Below are 23,331 nucleotides of genomic sequence, written 5' to 3'. Positions count from 1 at the left end.
CCTCTTTTAAAAGGTTTTCAATTACTCAACGGGCCATCCAACCTACACTATTTCGTGATATCGTTCCCAAAGCCGAAAGTCACGAACTTTTTATGAAGTCGACTCATGGATCTCCTGTACCACAGGCAGCCTTCACAGCTCATGTTAAACACGACTAACATGGTGGCCGTACCCGTGGTGGCTCCAGCTATTCGGGTCATGGTCATGGTTGTGCCCGTCGGCCTCCTCATTGCCAACTGTATCGTATCAAGGGTCATTATGCGAACGCATGTCCTCGTTTTTCCACTGTTGAAAACATTCACATTCTCTTGATGCAAACCTCGCTCAGGCTTTTCATGCGAAGTGTCATGTTACCAATAACACTCCAGATTGGTGTGCTGATTCAGGAGCAACCGCGCATATGACACCGTCTACGGATGGTCTTGACTCGTCATCTGCTCATTCCGGTAATGATTATATTACTTTTGGTAATGGTAACATATTGCCGGTCTCACATATTGGTACCTCACTAATTAATAATCGTATTACCTTGAAGGATGTTCTTGTAGTTCCCAATTTAACCAAGAATCTCCTTTCAATCAGTAAACTCACCTCTGATTTGCCGGTTGACATTTTGTTCTTTAACACTTTTTTTCACGTTTAGGATCGACACACTAAAGAAGTTCTTGCACGGGTAACATGTCGTAAAGGTCTTTACATTCTTCAAAATGGTCCACAAGTCTTCTTTGATGTCGGATCATCTCATCGCCTTCGAGCCTCGTTCGAAAGATGGCAGTCGGCTTGGTCATGTTTCGTTTGATGTCGTTTCTTTATTAAATAAATTTGGTTATTTACATGTAACTTCATTATTACCCAAACCGGGTGTTTGTTCCCCGTGTCAGTTATCTAAGAGTCATCGTTTACCTTATGTTAAAAATCATAAGCGTGCCCATAATGTTTTGGATTTAATTCATTGTGATTTGTGGGGACCGGCTCCCGTTCAATCAACCGATGGCTTCTTATATTATGTCGTGTTTATTGATGATTTCTCCCGCTTCACGTTGTTTTCCCCCTTAAAGCTAAATCGGACTTTTATATTGTTTTAGCTATTTCTTACCGTTTGTGCACACCCAATTTTCAAGAAAAGCTAAAACCTTCCAAAGCGATGGGGGAACCAAATTTATAAATAACCGGGTCCAACAATTGTTTCAACAAAATGGCATCCATCACCGTATCTCATGTCCTTACACGTCTCCACAAAACGGGCGTGTCGAACGTAAGTATAGGCATATCACAGAAACGGGTCTAGAGATGTTGTTTAATTCACATGCTCAAGCGTCATTATGGATAGATGCTTTTGTTTCAACCACATACATCATCAACCGTCTCCCAACACTCGTTCTCAATAATAAAGCTCCTTTTGAGCTTCTATATGATCAAATTCCATCCTATGAAAATCTTCGGGTATTTGGATGCCGGGTTTTCCCTTATCTTAGAGACTATGCCCGACACAAACTCATGCCAAGAAGTACCTCTTGCATCTTCATCTGGTATAGTCCTAAATACAAAGGCTATCGGTGCCTTGACCCGTTAACTAAACGTGTCTGTACTACACGTCATGCCACCTTCGATGAGGATACTTTTCCTTTTAGTGGCATTGTTCCACCGTTAGATGAAGCCAAGCTCATCTTCTCTGACTTTAATGACACCCTTAGTGCATCTAAAACCCCACACAAGCCCATTCTATCAAACCCACCACCCATATCCACTCATAAGTGGACAAACCAATGTTCCTCAGTTTGTACATTATGTTCCATACCCACTGTGTCTCAAGTGCCAACCCCGTCAGAAACCAATCCTACTTCACTACCATCGTCTACTATATCCCAACCACCCCAACCGGCTTCCCCTTCACCATCAACCGATTTCACCTCTAAAAACCGGCCACCGTGGCACCCGTTCCGGGTCACTCCATGACTAATCGTTTAAAAGCCGAAATTTTTAAACCAAGACACTTAGTTGATCTTGCAGTTTTCTCATCCATTCCTTTACACAAGCCTTACTTGCCACCACAGACCCTCGAGGTTACAAAACTGCCTCAAAACACTCTCTCTGGATCAAATCAATGCATGAAGAGATGCATGCATTGCATTCTAATGATACTTGGGAACTTGTACCACGTCCGAAAAACTTAAATGTTGTTGGATAAAAATGGGTATATCGCACTAAATATAAATCGGATGGCTCCATTGATCGCTAAAAGGCCCGTCTTGTGGCACAAGGTTTTACCCAAGTTCCCGGGCTTGATTACTCGCTTACCTTCAGCCCAGTCATTAAAGCATCTACCGTTCGAGTCGTTCTTGCTCTTGCTACAATACACAATTGGGTTCTGCACCAACTCGATGTAAAAATGCGTTTTTGAATGGCATTCTCACCGAAACGGTTTACATGGAACAACCACCAGGTTTTATAAATCCTACAGCTCCAAATCATGTGTGTCGATTAAAAAAGGCTCTATCTGGTCTCAAACAAGCATCGCGTGCTTGGTTTAAACGTCTCAGCACATTTCTTGACCAACTCGGATTTCACTGCAGCAAGTCAGATCCATCTCTATTCATGTTTAAGAAAGATTATATCATCATCTATCTTCTCGTTTACCGTGACATCCGTCAAATTCGGATTTCGATTTTCTTTCACGCTTTATTTTAATAAGTTATCCTTCGAACCCGTCATGTAGGCGTGTAATAATCGTTGTTCAATAAACATAAAATTAGTTTATAAATTGTAAGGGGTATACTTGCCATTTTTGAATCTACATTAATATTTCTTAAGTTTAATACCTTTTCGTAAAATCATTAGAACTTGGAGGGCAATTCGGTAAATATGTAAAATACATATAAATAGAAAAAGACCTAACCCTAATGCATATTATCCCAGCCGCCCCCTCCACCTCTCTCACATTTCCGGCGCCGATTTCCGGCCGCCGCCACCCCTTGCCATTTTTCCCGCAGCCACCATATTCCGACCTCCGGTCGCCCCTTTCTTCCCCTCTGGTCCGCAAACCATCACCCGACGCAACCACCCCTCTCCTTCCCTTCCCTCGTAACTCCGGCAGCCCCCTTTCCCCTCTGGCTCGTTTTTTCGGCGACCGGAAAAACGGCCACTGGTACCTCTCTCTCTCTCTCTCTCTCTGCTCGCTCAATTTCTCTCTCTCTCTCTTCTCTTTCTCCACCTCTCTTCTCTTTCTACGCCTCTCTTCTCTCTCCGCGTCTCTCTCTCTCTCTCCGTCTCCCTCTCTCTCTCTCTGCCTTACTCTCTCTCACCATCTCTCTCTCTCTCTCACACGGACTCTCTCTCTCTCTCTGGTGGAAACGGTTTCTCCGACGACCTTTGTTCGGCTCCGACAATTGTTCTCGGTCAAGCATCGTTCATAGGTAATGAGATTTAGAGTTTGTTTATCTTGGTGTCTAACTCATAATCGGTAATTGAGTCACGAGTTCAATTCCCCCTTAAACCGACATTGGAGTGTATTTTTGGTATCATTATTATTAATAACATAAATCCTTATAAAACACATTATTATTATTATTATTATTATTATTATTATTATTATTATTATGATCATTAATAAGATAGTTATCATTATGATTATTAGGTAATATTATTAAAACCTATCATTTTTAATATTATCCACTTGTTTTATTCAACCGAAACCCATGTTGGGCCTAGTTACTATTTAACGTCATCATCACTCGAGTTATATCTTTTTATCTCTAATACTACTATTATTAAAATGATATAAGTATTAGTTATTATTAATATGGCACATATAATTATTATAATAATAGTAATTATTATTATTAAAACTTATAAATCTATTAATAACGTTTTCAACAATACAGAAATAATTATTATATTTATTATTACTACTACTATTATTAGTTTTAACTACAATTCTCAATTGGTAGTATTATTATGTGTTATTATCATTATTATCTTATATATATATATATATATATATATATATATATATAACATATTCTAAAATCATTATTATCATTACTATCATTATCATTAATAAAATTATTATAAACTTTATTATCAGTTCATTTTTATAAAACCGAACTCTTGATTTAAACTCGTCTATTTCTATTTAATATTGGTTTAGTCATTTAAAAGCCCAATAAATAATATTATTTTATTTTAAATTATTAATTAAGTACGAGTCCCTAATCGTTAACAAATTTACAGGTAACCCAATTAACAACCGAACCTTCTCGTCTAATGTTTCAAATGTAGTTTCAACTAAAGTTCAAGTTCACTAATATATTTTATTTGTTCGTTTTCATTTAGCTTTCAAGTTGGATCCGTTCGTTTCGTTCGCGAGCTTTCTACATTTCGATCATTTATTATTTCTAGATTCGTCAATTGAGGTGAGTACATTTCATCCCCCGTTTTCCCTTTTATGTTTTGGGGGTAACATGCATACTTATTCAAAACAAGAATGATTTATTATACACTTTTCTCAAACCACAAACTTTAGGGTATATGATACTTGGAATACTTGCTCTTTTGTGTGTTATATGCCTCATATGCTTTACGTGCACGAGTGTTTATTTTTATGTTGTTGTTAAGTCTCATTAAGTATGATCATACGCTCCCCTAACTACTTAGCCTTGTGCTAGTAAAATAGGGCCTCATTATCCGAGTATGTCGGTTGTTACCGAGTAGAAAGGATCCTCATTACATATGTTTTTATATACCACGATTGATGCTTTTATTTATAGTCTCGTATACGTTTGTGGATTTCGCTCATATTATATATACTCAAACTATGAAATTGCTCACCAACATACGTGTTGAAAAAATATTATTTTATGCATTGTTACAGTTTTGACTTTTATCGACTTGACGAAAAACGTTACCAAGACTATTAGGATATTAGTAAAACGAACAATATATTTGTTTACTTGTGTTCAATTTGTTTGTATGACCAAGATGTGTTGTTTATTGATTTGTGAAATAAATGAGTTGTTTAAATATTGTCACTTTAATAGTGTCTTGTGTTTTGGGCAATCGGTTGCATCCCGGCATGTTCCGCCTTTGGTCGATGTGTGACAGATTGGTATCAAAGCCACAAGAGTATAGGATAGGTGGTTAGGCGTAACAACCTATTATAGTCTTTACTTTAGGGTCCTTATACGTGTTGCCTTTACGTGTTTACCCTACTTGATTGTTCTATACACTTGTTATTTATACACTTATTTATTTCATTAAATCGTATATATACACAAATACTCGAAACATACTACGGTATCCTTACCTTACTTTTGTTTAATTTTATATATACACATAAACACACTTAATAGTACTCCAAGGTATCATTGCCTTAAAACGCAAAAACATTAATTTTTATTGTGTGTTTTGGATCACGAGCTTAACTTGGATCCTGTTGTTTCAAATCTCCTTAAAGATTGTCTCTTATGAGATTACCACTTTAAGTAGTCGAATGTGAGCGTTCCGTTCGCCATCCTAATTTTCGGTGTCAAAACAATAGTCCTGCGGTGGCACGTGGACTAGCGTTTTGACATGACGTTGTATTCTGATTTATCATTTTTGTTACAATCGTTATTTGAGTCGAAGACATGAAAAAGACGCGGTGGTACGTGAACATGTTTAGACTCCAACATGGTATTTTTGTAATAAAGGTTTTTAGTGTCGAAATATCAAGTCATGGTGGTTCATGCACGATTTTTCCGCCTTAAAATCTTAAAACATTATTATTATATTTCAAGAATTTAAACCATTTTCCCTTTATTTTGTTATAAATTCTTATCACAAGTTCTCATTTATAAATGTTATATTTTTTTATATTGATAATTCTTTATATCTCGATTTTATATGGTAAAGTTTTACACCAATTTACTCATTTTGATTTCACAATGATTTTATTACAAGTTTCGTTCATTATGACCTCTTCGATATAAGTTAAAAAAAATATATGTATATATATAGCTAGTTCGATCTGTTCGTAATAATTTTAAAATGTCATTTATTTTCATTAAGTCTATTTACATACAAAAAAATCTTATCATATAAATTTCATCATATTAAAAAGGTTCTTATGATAAATTTTACTCTAAATTTTCAAGTAAATTCTCATTATATAAATCTTAAATTGTCTTTAAAGTTTTCATACAAGATTTCACAAAATTTCATTTTTATAACGATCTCGTTCATTTTGGAACTATCATGTGACAATATTGATTATTTAAATTTTTCCCATGACATTTTAATTACACTATATCATATAATATACATGGTAGAATTTTCGTTACCCAAATTTATTTTCATAACTTTCATCATGCAATCCTTGGTTCATTATAATTTTTCGCAAATAAAGAAATTTACATCACACGATTTTCCGCGTTTTAAAATTTTTATGATAGTTTTGCCATGATTTCTCAAGAAAGTCACAAACTTAAAGCTTGTAATCTTCTTGAAACTCTCATGCAAATCTTCATAGAAATTTTATTTTAAAGACCAAAATCGTTACTTGTGATCTCTCGATTTGCAATGCCGGACATTTTAACTTATCACGATATTTTCGTTACACGATATTAAGTAACGAACTTGGTAAAAAAAAATTTACCCAACTTTGTTTTCCCAAAACGACATTTATCATTCAATATCGAGACCTCATAACAAATTTTAACATTCAATTTACTTATTTTAAATTTCCTCATAAGCAAAATTTATTTTAATCTTTATAAAAATTTATTTTGCTTCCTCATGACAATCAACTTTTATTTTTGGCAATAAACTTTGAATTAAGCAAACTTTATTAACTTAGTATCCCATAATATTTTCCACTTTTAAGCATTTCAAGAACGACTTTACGTTATGCGGGTTGACTTATTCCGAATTTTCTCATAAACTATTTTGCAACTTAAGTCGACCCGACGTATCATAACAACTCTCATTTTAGTGGAAAACTTTTAGCAAAAAAAAATATATATTACAATCTTTATAAAAAAAATTGTGTGATTCACATGCTCGGATCTCAAAAATCCTATTTATATAATATATATTCATATATATATATATATATATATATATATATATATTAACTTATAATTTTTATTATCAAAATCCTCATGGATGCTTCAAACATTATTTATAAAATATGATATTTTCAATTAATACCTATTATTAGTTAAAAAAAAACAAAAAAACAAAAAAAAAACTCCCTAGACGCAACAAAGTTTCCAAACACCCGTAATCCATCTCAAACTACCGCCTTGAATCAAACCACCCTTCCACCTCGAAAGTTTCCCGAGCACTCAAATTTTTCCTCAATATGAACGAAACCTAACACATCAACGTTATATCCTCACCAACTCAAGCCCCATGCAAAATCCAAGATGTACAACATTAACCCAACGAAAAGCCTTAAATACCGACACTTTTACGCCATAAAAAAAAGAAAAATCCTATCAAACTCACTACCCAAATACTTCAAAGACACCGACAAACACACCCATAAAATGCGTTGAACATATAATAACCAAAGCTTACCCGGCTATGACTCAAATCCTTCGACCCATGCTATGTCAATTCACCAAACCATATCGCCACATCGTTCTCATCCAACCATAGAGTTTGATATCAAAATAGCAACCCAAACACACTCCTTACAAAATACATGTATAAACCAAATCTCAACCCAAACTAGCCAAGATCAAAATTATCTAACCCATCAACTTAACCGAGCTCAAATAAGCCAAACCTCACCTGTTAGCCCAACCGCTACTCACACAAATCATCCAAGCCTAACCCACTCAAAAGACCTAAACTCAACAAACCCCATCGATTCAACTCAAGAGCATTCAACAATCCAAGCCAACCTAAACACTCTCACTTACCACTAAATTTCCAAACCATTCACCGTACGTAGCCTAAAGCCACTCCCTACACATGCAAGCTTCGTTTTTCCCTAAATTTTTATTTATTTATTTAAATATATACAACTAGTGTATTTATAACAACCTTATGTATTCAAATAATCACTTTTAAATTATAAACTCTATATATATATATATATGGTACTGTCATGACAACAAAATTCTATTATGAGGATTTGTTTTCAAAGGTTATTAAACGATTATATGTATGATTTTAAGATTTTAAATATTGTCACCTAATGTGATAAATCTCATAAAGACTTTATAAATACGAGATTTCATTTTGAATGTTGAATGCAGATTTATTTAGTAACAAATTTTCGTTCAATAACGATTAACGCAAACTATTACTTCTTATCATCGCAAGCATTATTTTATAAATATTTTTCATCACAACCGCTTTATGTATACAAACTCCTTTAACAATTTGGATTACAAGATTTACATTCAGTAATGATTTAAATATTTTCCCTGGAAATGCGTTACCGCGATGCTTTGTTGTTACGTACATTTCTTAGAAACAATAAAACGGCCTTACTTAAGACCTTAGTTCAAATTTTATTCTATTATACGCTACGCGATTTACCTATTTCGACATTTATTCGAGTCTCACGATTATTGCGATTTTTCTTTCATTTGATGCGATGGTTCGATGACAATATTATGCACATGAGATCTCATTTTGATGTTTTTGATTATTCATGACCGAATTCAAACTATTCAATAACAATTTGTGTAATATTTTCATAGCCTCAATTTCGCTACAAATTTTGTTTATCTTTTAAACAATATTTCCATGACTATGTTATTTATATTTGAGCATTTATGTAAACACGATTCTATACATTAATCTATATCATTTCATCTAACCTAGTAACGGCCTATGTGTGGTTGTCTACAAATTTTGGCGCTATTAGAAACCGTTATTATAATGACGATTATATAAATGGTTTCACAATAGTGGTCGTATTCATGTTTTATCACATTTCATCGATTGTTTTGGTTGTTAATCAAATACTATTTTATTTATATTGATACAAGTATGCGTCACCCCAAAGAAACTCACCTCATTTATCATGTTATTACATTCTACGCAATCGAATTCTCAATTACTTTTAACCTCAAGTTTGTTCACGTGTGAAACACACCGAACGATGTTATTATTAATTGTATCGTCGTTTACCCCAACTTTATGGGTTCATTTATTGGACTTCTCATTCTTTACTTATCGGATTTCATTATCGGCGATATTTTGTGCCTCGATGTATATACTTGACAATTATCTTGATGACTTTTGACTTCAAAAACTCATTTCACATTGTTACCCTTAAATAAATTTTTTTTTAGTTATTTAATCGATCATCCTTACTTATTTCAACCGAATTGTTATTATCACCTCGATTTATACCGTCGGATTTTGTTGCTTCAATTATGTACCCATTTTCCTACTTATTAAAAAGTCAATCCCGAAATTCTCAACCGCTAGTATTGTTTTGTCAAGATTGGTAAAATTCAACAAATTTATTTACACATCTATGTTAAATATTTCAAAATAAATATGTCTCTTAAAGCACACAATGGACGAACCATGTGGACCATACGACGATCTAAATAATTTTGGGTGCACACTTAATTATCGAAATCCCCGTATGGAAGCCATAGTAAGTACACTTGTGTGCGATAACTCAGGTCCGAGGATGATAGCGGAAAGACGGTAGAAACGCGAGTTATGATAAGGGCATGGTGGATACGCCGCTGGTACTTCCTATATATAAGTGCCTTTATCATGTTTCTCATTTGTAGCGTTTTTCGAGTCATGCTAGGATTTGACGTTATTCTTTTGCTTAAAATTTTGTTCATGCAAGTATCTTACTAAAGAAAATGTTCGTTAATAATTACTTTTTCTTTGAGTTTATTTTAATTTCGGGACGAAATTTCCAAAAAGTTGGGGATACTGTGACATCCGTCAAATTTGGATTTCGATTTTCTTTCACGCTTTATTTTAATAAGTTATGCTTCGAACCCGTCATGTAGGCGTGTAATAATCGTTGTTCAATAAACATAAAATTAGTTTATAAATTGTAAGGGGTATACTTGCCATTTTCGAATCTACATTAATATTTCTTAAGTTTAATACCTTTTCATAAAATCATTAGAATTTGGAGGGCCATTCGGTAAATATGTAAAATACATATAAATAGAAAAAGACCTAACCCTAATGCATATTATCCCATCCGCCCCCTCCACCTCTCTCACATTTCCGGCGCCGATTTCTTGCTGCCCGCCACCCCCATGCTGTTTTTCCGGCAGCCACCATATTCCGACCTCCGGCCTCCCCTTTCTTCCCCTCTGGTCCACAAACCATCACCCGACGCAACCACCCCTCTCCTTCCTTTCCCTCGTAATTCCGGCAGCCCCCTTTCCCCTCCGGCTCGTTTTTCCGGCGACCGGAAAAACGGCCACCGGTACCTCTCTCTCTCTGCTCACTCCGTTGCTCTCTCTCTTCTCTTTCTCCGCCTCTCTTCTCTCTCCGCGTCTCTCTCTCTCTCTCTGCCTCTCTCTCTCTCTCTCTCTCTCACCGTCTCCCTCTCTCTCTCTGCCTTACTCTCTCACTCTCTCTCTCTCTCTCCCTCTCTGGAGGAAAGGGTTTCTCCGACGACCTTTGTTCGGCTCCGACAATTGTTCTCGGTCAAGCATTGTTTATAGGTAATGAGATTTAGAGTTTGTTTATCTTGGTGTCTAACTCATAATCGGTAATTGAGTCACGAGTTCGATTCCCCCTTAAACCGACATTGGAGTGTATTTTTGGTATCATTATTATTAATAACATAAATCCTTATAAAACACATTATTATTATTATTATCATTAATAAGATAGTTATCATTATGATTATTAGGTAATATTATTAAAACCTATCATTTTTAATATTATCCACTTGTTTTATTCAACCGAAACCCACGTCGGGCGTAGTTACCATTTAACGTCATCATCACTCGAGTTATATCTTTTTATCACTAATACTATTATTATTAAAATGAAATAAGTATTAGTTATTATTAATATGGCACATATAATTATTATAATAATAGTAATTATTATTATTAAAACTTATAAATCTATTAATAACGTTTTCAACAATACAGAAATAATTATTATATTTATTATTACTACTACTATTATTAGTTTTAACTACAATTATTGGTAGTATTATTATGTGTTATTATCACTATTATCTTATATATATATATATAACATATTCTAAAATCATTATTATCATTACTATCATTATCATTAATAAAATTATTATAAACTTTATTATCAATTCATTTTTATAAAACCGAACTCTTGATTTAAACTCATCTATTTCTATTTAATATTGGTTTAGTCATTTAAAAGCCCAATAAATAATATTATTTTATTTTAAATTATTAATTAAGTACGAGTCTCTAATTGTTAATAAATTTACAGGTAACCCGATTAACAACCGAACCTTCTCGTCTAATGTTACAAATGTAGTTTCAACTAAAGTTTAAATTCCTTAATATATTTTATTTGTTCGTTTTCATTTAGCTTTCAAGTTGGATTCGTTCGTTTCGTTCGCAAGTTTTCTACATTTCGATCATTTATTATTTCTCGATTGGTCAATTGAGGTGAGTACATTTCATCCCCCGTTTTCCCTTTTATGTTTTGGGGGTAACATGCATACTTATTCAAAACAAGAATGATTTATTATACACTTTTCTCAAACCACAAACTTTAGGGTATATGATACTTGGAATACTTGCTCTTTTGTGTGTTATATGCCTCATATGCTTTACGTGCACGAGTGTTTATTTTTATGTTGTTGTTGAGCCTTATTAAGTATGATCATACGCTCCCCTAACTACTTAGCCTTGTGCTAGTAGAATAGGGCCTCATTATCAGAGTATGTCGGTTGTTACCGAGTAAAAAGGATCCTCATTACATATGTTTTTATATACCACGATTGATGCTTTTATTTATAGTCTCATATACGTTTGTGGATTTCGCTCATATTATATATACTCAAACTATGAAATTGCTCACCAACATACGTGTTGACAAAATATTATTTTATGCATTATTACAGGTTTGACTTTTATCGACTTGAGGACTTGACGAAAAACGTTACCAAGACTATTAGGATATTAGTAAAACGAACAATATATTTGTTTACTTGTGTTCAATTTGTTACTCGGTTAATTGGTTACTCCGATGCGGATTGGGAAAGATGTATCGAGACTCGTTGATCTACGTATGGTTATTCCATTTACTTAGGTGGAAATCTAGTGTCTTGGAGTGCAAAAAAGCAACCGACGGTTTCTCGTTCAAGTTGTGAATCCGAATATAGAGCCATGGAAAATACGGCAGCTGAAATCATATGGCTCACACATCTTTTATAAGTACTTCATGCTCTCCCAGAATCCTGTTTCTCATAAACGAGCAAAACATATAGACATGACTATCATTTTGTTCGTTAACTTGTTACTTCAGGTCGTCTACATACAAAATTTATTCCTACCAAGCTACAAGTGGCAAAAATATTCACCAAAAGCCTTCCGATACCTTTGTTTGAACGCTTCCGTGTACTACTTCGTGTTGGTCCACCACCTATCCGCTTGAAGGTGGGTTTTAGCAAGTAATATTAGCTATTAATATTGTCAATCATGTAATTTAGGAATCAGTTACATTCTCCATGATTAGTGGATATCACCTTATATTTATATACTTGTATTTTGTTAATGTGAATCATCGAATACCAATTCTCACAGTTATGACAAGAGAACGGATATGTATTGGAAATGGCCGTTTAACTCGTTATAGTATTGAAATATTTATAAGAGTTGAGTATATGTTTTAATTTTGACTTGATATATTGGATAGTGTGATTTACATTAATAGCAAGTGTGTTCTATATAGCAAGTTTACTCCATGAATAATATTGTTATTCAAAACATTTGCAGTTAATTAGAGTTACAGGTACGATTAAGCCGTCACGGTTGTGAATGAGTTGGTTAATTTTCACATACAACAAAGTTAGGAAAAATGATTTAATGTTTATTGTAAAATCAAACACCAAACGAGACCAGTTTCAAAACTAATTCTTGGATCAATGTCATAACGGTCATCTAATCCAGAGACCAAAGGTGCTACGAATTCACACGCATCCCAGACCGGTGGCGGATTCAGAAAATTTTTTCGCAAGGGTCGGAAATTTTTTGGATCGATACTCAGTTGACTATCGATAGTTAAGTTTTTTTTGGTCCGATTCGGTCATTCGGGTCGGGTTAAATCCACATATAATTTTTTCCCTGGTTCGGTTTGGTTGTTTCGATTAGGTCAAATCGGGTGGGTAATATAAAATAATAATTAAACAAAACATCATTAAAAAAAAGGTTGCATGAAACGTCATTCAAAGAACATAACTAAAATACAATAAATTTAAAGTCGTTCTCTACGATCATTCATTTTTTAAAATTTAAACATAAACTATCAAATTTGGTATTCCTAAATAAGTTTTTCTCCAAGAAATAAATACAAGTATCATTTAAATATATATTTACACTAAATATTAAAAGAGATTGTTAAAAAACAAAAAGATGAATGCTAAATAAAAGATTACATAGTAAAAAAAAAATATGTAATAGATGATGGGCCAGGGGACTTCAACAAACGTTCCAAACCTAGACCATGATCTTCAACAACGTGAACGTCATCACTAACTTCAACAGGTTCGTGAGAAGATGATGGGCCAGGGGACTTCAACAAACGTTGTGTAGAACGACGAGTAGAAGTCTTAGGAGCAGTAGCCTTGGTAAACCCTTTAACGTTTGGAACCCCAACATACCCTGAATCTTCGAACCTACCTTCTTTCCCCCGAACCGTAGCATCGTCACCAACAGCCGCAGCATCCGTAAAAACAACGTCTGAAGTGTCATCACTTTTTAAGAAGTCCAAAGCCGACATGACTGCAAATACAAAAGAAACCCATTAACAAATATGTCAACAAAGTAAAGCAAATACGGGATAGACGAGAGCATACCCTTATCATCCCTCATAAGCATGGGATCCCGATTAGGCTTATCCCATAGTTTGCTAATTCCTAATAACACAAGAAGATGTTCGGGAAAAGGACGAAGACGCGATGGACATTCCCTAATCGATTTCAAAAAGGCTTCATTCAACTTGGATTCAGTCGGCTCCGGTTCGTTTAAAACAGCCTCGGGTTTCCTCCAAACGGATTTAAATGGAATGATAGAATCGGAAACAAAGAAAAAACGGTCCTTCCAAGAACTGAGGGTTGTAACCGCCGAGGACACCAAACACGTATCGACTTTAGTGTATTCAAACGTGTACCAATCACCGTTTTTCGCTAAGCGAAAGAAACGGCGAAAACTCAACAATGAAGAGTCATAACCTAGGGCTTTACATAAAACTTCAAAGTGTATGACTCTAGCAAGCCCTAACGGATGAATCTGACCGAACGACACACGATAATATTCCAAAACATTCAAGACAAAGATTGAAAACGGATGTCGGAGATTCGAAAACTCAAAGTGACGGAAATAAAGGGCAATGAAGCCTGCCGGACAACAATCGATTGAAGAATCGACCGGCGGAGCAATCGGTTTATACTTTAACCCTATTCCCCACTCAATACAAAACGATTCAACCTCTTCTTGAGTTAACCGAGAAAAACTAACCGAAAGATCCTTTTTGGCAACCATAATTTTGAAGGAAAGATGAAGGATCGAAACTAACCTGATAGAAGAATGAAAGGAACTTGAATATGATGAAACTTTAAAGAAAAAACTGGAAGAAAATGAGTAGTTATCCTATTGATAACTATTAATGAAAAAGCAGTTATTGGGAACCGCAATCTGACAGTTACTATCACATCAACAGTCATGTCAGAAATTCAAAAAATAACCAAAACTGAACAAAGCCTCGAAACCTTCAAGCCTTGAAGCCTTTAAGCAATAAACAAAATGTGTGCAAAAGTCAGAAGCCCTTGAGCTTACCTCTCAAACACCTCTGACTTGGGGGGCTGATGACGGGGGTAGCCCAAGGAAATAATAAAATGGCTGGAATACATTAACGCTAAAAAGGTTAAAAGCTTCATTTCCCGCCCAAACTTATGAAAACAAGTACCCACATGCTACAGTACGATGTCAACCCAAGACTCACATCACTGTTCCCTCTGAGCAAGGGACATGCTCAGATAAAGTATTATTATTTTAATCACGGACCAACGGTCCAAAGCTTCCCGCCCACAAAGGTCAACTCTCTATGCAAACTGGAGGTAAATTAGTTTGTACACTGGACGAAAGGCTTGGTCTCTCCTTCTATAAAATGAGAACTTAGCCATAAACAAGAACACACCAAGATCTGGGCAGATAACACACACTCCCTGATCTTCTCTTCTTCCTTGAGAAATATGGTCTTTGCTTATTTCTTTCTTACTTCACAAACATCATAGCTTCACCAAGAACTTTATCCAAAAACCGGTTCCAAACATCACGGTTCTGGATCCTCGGTGAACTACAAACAATCAACAACAAACTAGTGAACCTCCTTCTACGTTTTGCAAACGTAGAGGGACACCACGACCTGCGTTAGGTTAACCTGAAACCTTGAAGCTTGTTAGCATAACCAGTCCATTCACTATCATTGGTCTTATCTTTGTTATAGCAACACAAACGAAAAATTGTTTTTCAGCCTAAATAAGTAAATAAAAAAATAAATAAACAATAAATTTTGATGATATGTTTGCTGTTTAACACAAATGTTTTTCAAAAAAAAATTACTAACAAAATTTGATACAAATGTTTTTTTTTTTTAAAATAGTAACAAAATTGACGTCTTTTATCTTACTCTCACATTCACTTTTGACTAGACTCCCTTTTTGTATAATTCTATTTAATTCCCATCATTAAATATTAAATATTTAAATGTTACTATTATCTTCTTCATATCTTAACCTACCTCCGACCATCTTCCTGTCACCGGAAAATTTTCAGGTTGAGTCCAAATTCAATCTGCTATTTTCATCTTGCATTCTCACGGGTCATACAGGGGTCGGTGTTAAAATTTCACAGGGTCGGCCGGGATTCTAACACATATATAATACTAAATATTTTCTTTAAAGGAGTCGGCCGACCCCGTAGCGTCAACGTAGGTCCGCCTCTGTCCCAGACCCCACTCAACCTTGTATTGTATTATATAAATCTAAGTTTAAAATATGAAGGTCTCTTGATATGGTTATACTCACGTTCATAATTCATAGAGGAACTCAACCCATGCACCATTAGTGTTAATTTCAATTTGTTTTGTTTGTTTAAATTATTTTCCAATTCTAGGTAACTTGTCTTAATATAAGGATAGTTGGGTAGTTCTTTGTTTAGTCTATAAAAGGTTTGTTCAATTAGAATTGAAGTCAATGAAAAATATGAAGTAAAGTTGTTTCCATATCTAGCTTCTTTGGAGTGTTTGTATACAACAAAAAGGCTATCTACATACATGTTACACAATACACATAGACAGACTATGGTTTTTTTCAGTTTATATGTAATTTCTTTTTCATTCCACAAGTAACTTTAACTTACAATATGACGCCATATAATTATTCTTAACATGAAATTTTAATTGTCAGGAGTACGATTGTCTTGTTATAACCAACCCGTTTTGAAAAATTAAAACTGACCATCTTAATGAATATGTTTCAATTTGATCAAACAATTGAGACATATAATGTCATTTACTCAATATAAAATGAGAAAATCAAAATTCAGATGAAAGAAATATAACTTTGTGGATAGAGAGCTGTGATTAAAAAACAGTGTTAAGGGGGGTTTGTGAAACAAAAAAACTAGGGATGTTAATAACAGGGGTTTGAACCCGACGTGAATCGAACACGCAACCTTCTGATCTGGAGTCAGACGCGCTACCATTGCGCCACGGATCCCTTTGAGTACTCAGTCTTAACTAATTTATATAATTGCTATTTAATTTCGTTTACGGAAATTATGTTTTAAATTACATCATAACTGATCAATTTTGACTAGTTTTCCGGTTATATGATAAATGTTTAAGGTTATACAGTGTACCTAACATTTCAGATTTGTTTTACTTAATATTTGGTTTTTATGTATATTATTTATTGAAAATTCGATTTGGTAATCGATTGTTTTCTTACTTATTTGATTATTATCGTCTTATCTAGATGATCATACGGTAGAAGATTATATAGTGGATTTGCAAATTACTATAGTTTATATTAATGTGTGCTTTTAGTTTAAAGTTAGGTATTTAGGTATAAGTTGAAACATAAAACTTGTGTTTATATCTATGTGACACCACTCGATAACAAAAACTTCCGACCCTCAAAATTTTTAGACCCATTGAAAAAGATTTATGGAGACACGTTAAAAAAAAAAATTTGAATCCGCCACTGCACCGTGTCATCAAACCAACCAAGATAGAGACAAATAACCAACATTAAACAAACAACAACATTATATTATATTACCATGCCATCTCAAAACATCAAACTCAAAACAACCTACCAAATACAATCAATCTAACTTCAACATTCTAACAAAAGAGTCCCACCCCTGTTTCTTCATCATCATCTGATACTATTACAGTCAGCAGAGAATACTTAACTCTAAGCGAGATTTTCCCTTTATCCACCACAAGCCGAGCCCCCGAGACCACCCAATACCCGGGTGTATCTTGTGGGCCCCGCGTCATTTCCGTAGTGTCCACAAACTTCAACAGCTTCGGTGCTTGAACGGGCGTGGGCGGGCCTCCTGGGTACACGGCAGAGTTTATATTAACCTCGGCAGGCTGAGGTGGCGGTTTCAGGACCGCTGTGAAATGGTGACTTATTAGAGTCGATATCAGCCCTGATTTCCGGGCCAACCCGGGAGACCCGTCCCACTCGGGATTCTTGATTGCTGCTGCACCGACTACTGTTGAGAACTGGAGGCGTAAAAAGAGGACTTTTTTAAACCCATGGTAGCCGACTTGTAAGTGGGCCCCGGTGACGATTGATAGCTCGTCATCGGATTCGACTGGGGCCGTGCAGACATGCGAGAAGTGTTTCCATTGGACTTTCTCGTAGTATCTGTGGTCGTATGGTTCCTCGTTAAAGTGTCGGGTTTCGTCTTGTAGGTGGAAGACGGCCGGGAGAGAGGAGAGATGTTGTAAATGAATTGCTAAGTGGTTGCTTCGTTTACCTTCGAGGTAAAGTCGGAGACCCATCACCGGTCTCTTACCCACATCCACCTGTTTTGCACAAATTGGAAAAAAGTCAACCGGGTAAATCAAGTAGAGTATGTTAATTAAAGGGTGTAAACGAATCAAACCGCTCACGAGCTACTCGAGATCGGCTCACTAAAAGATCAAACCGAGCCAAGCTTAAATGTGCGTATAAAAATTTGTTTAATAAACGAGGCCGAGCCGGAACTTCACTTATCGAGCTTGAGCCGACTCACGAACCTAAACAAGCCGTTCTTATATAATGTTTATTTATTATATTAAACATATATACACTTACACACACACACACACACACATAATAATTATTATTACATATAAAATACATAATAAAAATAACTAAATTCTATTAAAAAATAAATAAATATGTATGTTAATAACTGAAGTAAAATAAACGAGACGAGCTCGACCGTGAGAAACTACTCGTGAGCTGAGCTTGAGCTATAGAAATATAGCTCGAAACAAGCCAAGCTCGAGCCCTCATAAGTCAAATGAGCTGAGCTTGAGCTTAAACGAGTTCGGGGTCCGCTTGTTTACAACCCTAATGTTAATCCAAAAGCTTTAGTATTACCGGATTGGTGTTCACATAGAGCTTGGGCCCGAAAAAACTGAACTGCAAAGAAGCCGTAGTTCTCTGCTTACGTTGTGGGCCAAGGGGCAAATCACTGAACACCGGTGCCCACTGTCTCGGTAACTGAAATTCCAAAAACTGATGTAGTTCTTCGATTGGCGGTTTATCTGTATCAAACCGTTGACTTATGAATGACCCATTTTGGGTTATGTTTTCTCTCTAAATGAGTATAATTAGAAGTGTTTTAGTCAACCCAACCCAGCCCAGCCCAACCCAGCCCAGCCCGTACAAATGCTTACAGCGTAAATAGAGATTTATGGCATGACTCAAGTATCCACTTCCTGAAACGCCGTTGAGCAATGAGGTTATTGGAATGAAGGACATTGTGATGACATCAGGCTCTAATTGTACACTATGCAACCACTCGTTATGGTTTAGGGTCGGGTCGTCACTCCCGCCTCTCCTTTTGCAAATGCTTACAAGATCCTGCAATCAATTGAGATCACCAAATTATTGCTTCCCTACACACACACTAACAATTTGAAGTAGAGAGACGCAAGAAGCGCATAACCACTAAATAATTCTGAGTTTAGTCTAAACGGGTTCGGGTTCGGGTCAACCCATAAACAAACGGGTCATGGTTTTAGGTTCATGTGTGTGACGCGACTTTCAGGTCCATGTCGTGTTCATGTTGGGTACGACCCACCAACCAGCGAACACGACCCGTTTAGCAGCCCTAATTCCGTCATCTCACAGATCCAAAGATTATAACCAAATACCTCCTTATAAGAATAAGAGCTCGAGGGGTCAGCATCTGCAAACCTTAGCCGTTGCTCTCTTATCTCATACTGAAACAAAATTAAACATATAGTGGTTATAAACCATTTACTTAAGGAAGTGAAGAAACTTATTTGAATTATATTTATAGATACAACAATCATACCCAGTATATTTATAGATTACATTGACATTACACGCAGAACAATTTTTAACTCGTAAAAGATTTAACAGTGCACAAAGAGTGAAAATTACATCCATATTCAAAAAGGCTGTCTACATCTTACCCTCCTCAGACCCTACCATAGCATTGCTATTGGTGGGATATACTGAGTACGATGATGATGATGATGATGATTCAAAAGGTTTTAAAACATGTATAGAAAGTGGATTAGAATAACCTCCTAAATTGTCTTTTCATAAAACGGGTTAGATTGTTACTGTAATGATATAGTTATATATAGTTATTGTTATATTTGACACATTTAAAAACATATAATAGCCGGTTAAATGCATATAAAAGGATCCAATTACAATAGAGAGGTGGATAAGCGGGCAACAAGCTGCACCGCCACCCCCTTTTATTTGACACATTAATTGTTTATAAAGCTCTAAAATGGGTTGAGCCAACCCGGCCTACAAAATTAGTTTAAAGCTTCATGAAAGGTAAAATAAAGAATAAAGTTAGTTTATTTAGACACTAGCAGGCCATACTAGTTTAATATTACTACTAATCTGCACCTTAATTTGGAAGTATTAAGAAAACAATATGAAAAAAGAACAAAACTGAAAATGTCAACCCAACCTCTGAAAAAACATGCAAAAAATCTAAGGGTCTACCATATTTGATATATATATCATATAATACACGTGCATGCTGAATAAGCAGTGACGTGAGTTTACGTGAGTGTAAGTCAAAACTGGGTCGAGTCAATATCATATATAGTATTTATATTAAACTGTACTATTTATGAAGAGAAATCGAGTGATATTCTATAGAGTAGTTAAACCAAGTATCGGGCAGTTATACAATTCACCAAAAGATGTTAATACACACATACATAAATAAATATATACACACACATACATATATACACACAAACATACCTTGTCATTGTGAGAAGCATGTTCAGAATCAATAACATATTGTTCATCAGAGTCCAAAAATCTTGTATCCGCCATTGCCTTCAACTTCTTCTGCACATCAGCAGGTTGTAAAGATGATGCGTGCTGTTGTTTCATATATATCACATCTTTACCACCCATCTTCACACCCACAATCACATGAGTCCCAAAATTCTCAATAAACCTACGAAAACAATACAACAGAATAAAAACGGGTCAACTAAATGGGTCAAAATAGCTTTGAAGCGCACCTTGCTAACGATGCAGGCTCCCATGTGGACGGGACTGCTTTCTTGGCATGATCACAAAGTACCATTTGGGATTTTTCTAAGGCCACGGTGTACAATGAAATGAAAACGCCATCAAAAGCTAGGGTTTTAGTATTACTTGCATCTTTTTGCCAACTTCCCGAAAATTCAAACATTGAATTAAAGAGACCTGAAGGAATTTTTCCAGTTAATGATATTTCTTGGTTGAACTGCTCTGACATCTGCACATTAACAAGTTCAAATACTTATATACATTGGTTATACGGAACCAATGTGGCAATGTAACCAAAACTAATATAAACTTTCTTTTTTTTAAATGAAGTGATCTAAAATAAACATATATGAATCCTTGTTAAAATTAGTGATTGTTTCTTTCAGACTAACTTGAAGTGAGCAATAATAGTGAAGAAAAAGGATTCACTAAATAATAGCCTAGTTTCATAATTGTTCAACTTAAGTAAAACTGGAAAACAATAAATATTAAATGGTAACCATGATTCATATATGTTTATTTGCCTCACTTATCTTTAGAAACTATTTAAACATATATGAAAAAATCAAAAAATGAAATTTGAGTGACTTTAGAGGAACACAACAACTTTGAGTCGCTTTAGCGGAACATTTGGAAAACTTGGTTGTTTCTATGATAATTAAAATTAATGATATAAAAAACAGTGTTTGATTAACTATACGAACACATCGGTTCCCAGCTTTAAACCGAATCATGAACACCCTCTATTAACATAATCTAAACACTAAAAATAAAAAACAAAACATTTCAACATAAACCAAAAGAAACAAATAAAAAAAATAAGCCTACAAACAGTTAACAAGATCATATCTCCACATGCCCAGCATTTACAACAATAATAATGTCAAAGCAATTATATGAAGATTCACAAACAAAAACAACAAAATTATCCATTTCAAGTAACAAACAAATAATCATCACATAAACAAAATTCAAACATCATAAAATAATTAGGGGTCCGCGAGACCCTAACCGATCATTCCCGGTTATATTATAATAGCCGGACCCATTTGCTCACCCCTATGGGACCAAAGTCAGTAAAATCATCATAAAATTCATGGTCATACTACCTGCTGAAAGGGAATAACATCAGACCGAAACCGAGTCCGTTCGCCTTTATCGCACTTAATCGATTTCGAAACATTCGGGATTACAATCCCACCAGGAAGCACAATGTCTCTACCTTCACTCTCATCAATCTCAATCAACCTGTACTCTGACTTCCGGTACTTAAGCCTCAGATCTAAGGAGATATCATACCCACATCCAATTGAATGAATCGCAGCGTTTGCAGCTTCTAAAGCTGGAAGCTTCAACGCCATTTCACCTTCAAATTGTTAGAAATTGTAAAATTCACAGATGCATGATGAACCCTAGGTGGGTTTTGAGCAGGTTTAATAGTAATATTATTTAAGGAATTTGGTGGTGGATTCGACACGAGTGGGTGGTGATTTGAACATTGATTGTGGGTATTGAAGAAGGTGTTGGGAGGACAAAAGGGTATACATACATCATAAGATTTATCATTTATGGAGACAACAAGTTATCCTTTTTAAGATATATGTGTATATGTTTGTGTAAAACTAAGTTATTGGAGTAGTTATATTAGGAAATGTGAAGTCTTTGGTTTCGTAACTAGTATCATGAACTTGTTGAGTGTAATGTGTGTCGGAGATTCAGCTTTGACGGAAGTAAGTTAAATTCTTAGGTGAAACAGAGTAGTAACAGAAACTACGTTTCTAGAGTTTATTTAGCGTAGAGAGCTGTCGAATGACTAGTTGTTCATTAATTCTTCAAGATTTTAGCGCGTAATGGAGATTTGGTAAGATTAAAGGACGTATGTCGGAGACTGGTTTTAAAATGAAGAATCTATGTACACTCTACAGTATTACTATAAGTATATATTCAGTTGATTTTGCTTGTTCATGCTTAAGATCTGAATACTTACTTTATAGGTCTTTAGACGTTATTACATCGTCGAGAGCACATGGTTCATGTGTTCTCATGATCTTCTACGATACAGTGTTATTAAAAAGGATTATCCGAATCACGTTAGTTTTCAATTATAAATGCCAATCGTTTTAAATGGTGTGGAGCAGTTAAATTAGAATGAGAAGTCTTCGGTTTAGTATCATGAAGTTGAGCGTAACGTCTTTCAGGGTTCTAATCTTATGATTCAACTTTGACGGAAGTAAGTTGAAGTATCTGGTTATACAGAGTAGTAACGAAGCCATACTCCCTCGCTTTAAGAAAAAGGAGTAAAAACAAAAATAAGGGAATTCTTAGGGTCTGCTTGGTATAAGGTAATGGAATGG

At 35.2% G+C, this 23,331-nt stretch overlaps 1 protein-coding gene and 1 non-coding gene across 2 annotated transcripts; both read right to left on the bottom strand.

The window, feature by feature from the left end:
* Positions 1-16,855: 16,855 nt before the first annotated feature.
* Positions 16,856-16,927, bottom strand: TRNAW-CCA (transfer RNA tryptophan (anticodon CCA)). Its single transcript has one exon. It is a non-coding gene; the product is annotated as a tRNA-Trp (tRNA).
* Positions 16,928-17,495: 568 nt separating this feature from the next.
* Positions 17,496-22,538, bottom strand: LOC143602540 (MACPF domain-containing protein At4g24290-like). The gene is made up of 7 exons (XM_077079608.1): positions 22,087-22,538; positions 20,968-21,206; positions 20,699-20,900; positions 19,594-19,662; positions 19,114-19,300; positions 18,815-18,981; positions 17,496-18,252 (listed from the first exon to the last, which is right to left on the bottom strand). The coding sequence occupies exons 1-7, from the start codon at positions 22,336-22,338 to the stop codon at positions 17,557-17,559; spliced, it is 1,812 nt and encodes a 603-aa protein (XP_076935723.1). The 5' UTR covers positions 22,339-22,538; the 3' UTR covers positions 17,496-17,556.
* Positions 22,539-23,331: the final 793 nt, after the last annotated feature.

The sequence above is a fragment of the Bidens hawaiensis genome, unplaced genomic scaffold (genome assembly GCF_021521415.1).
Source record: "Bidens hawaiensis isolate Kalapana, Puna unplaced genomic scaffold, B.hawaiensis_p1.1 tig00059133_1, whole genome shotgun sequence".
Taxonomy (NCBI): domain Eukaryota; kingdom Viridiplantae; phylum Streptophyta; class Magnoliopsida; order Asterales; family Asteraceae; genus Bidens; species Bidens hawaiensis.
Note: the sequence above shows the minus strand (reverse complement) of the source record. Positions and strands in the feature narration are given on the sequence as shown.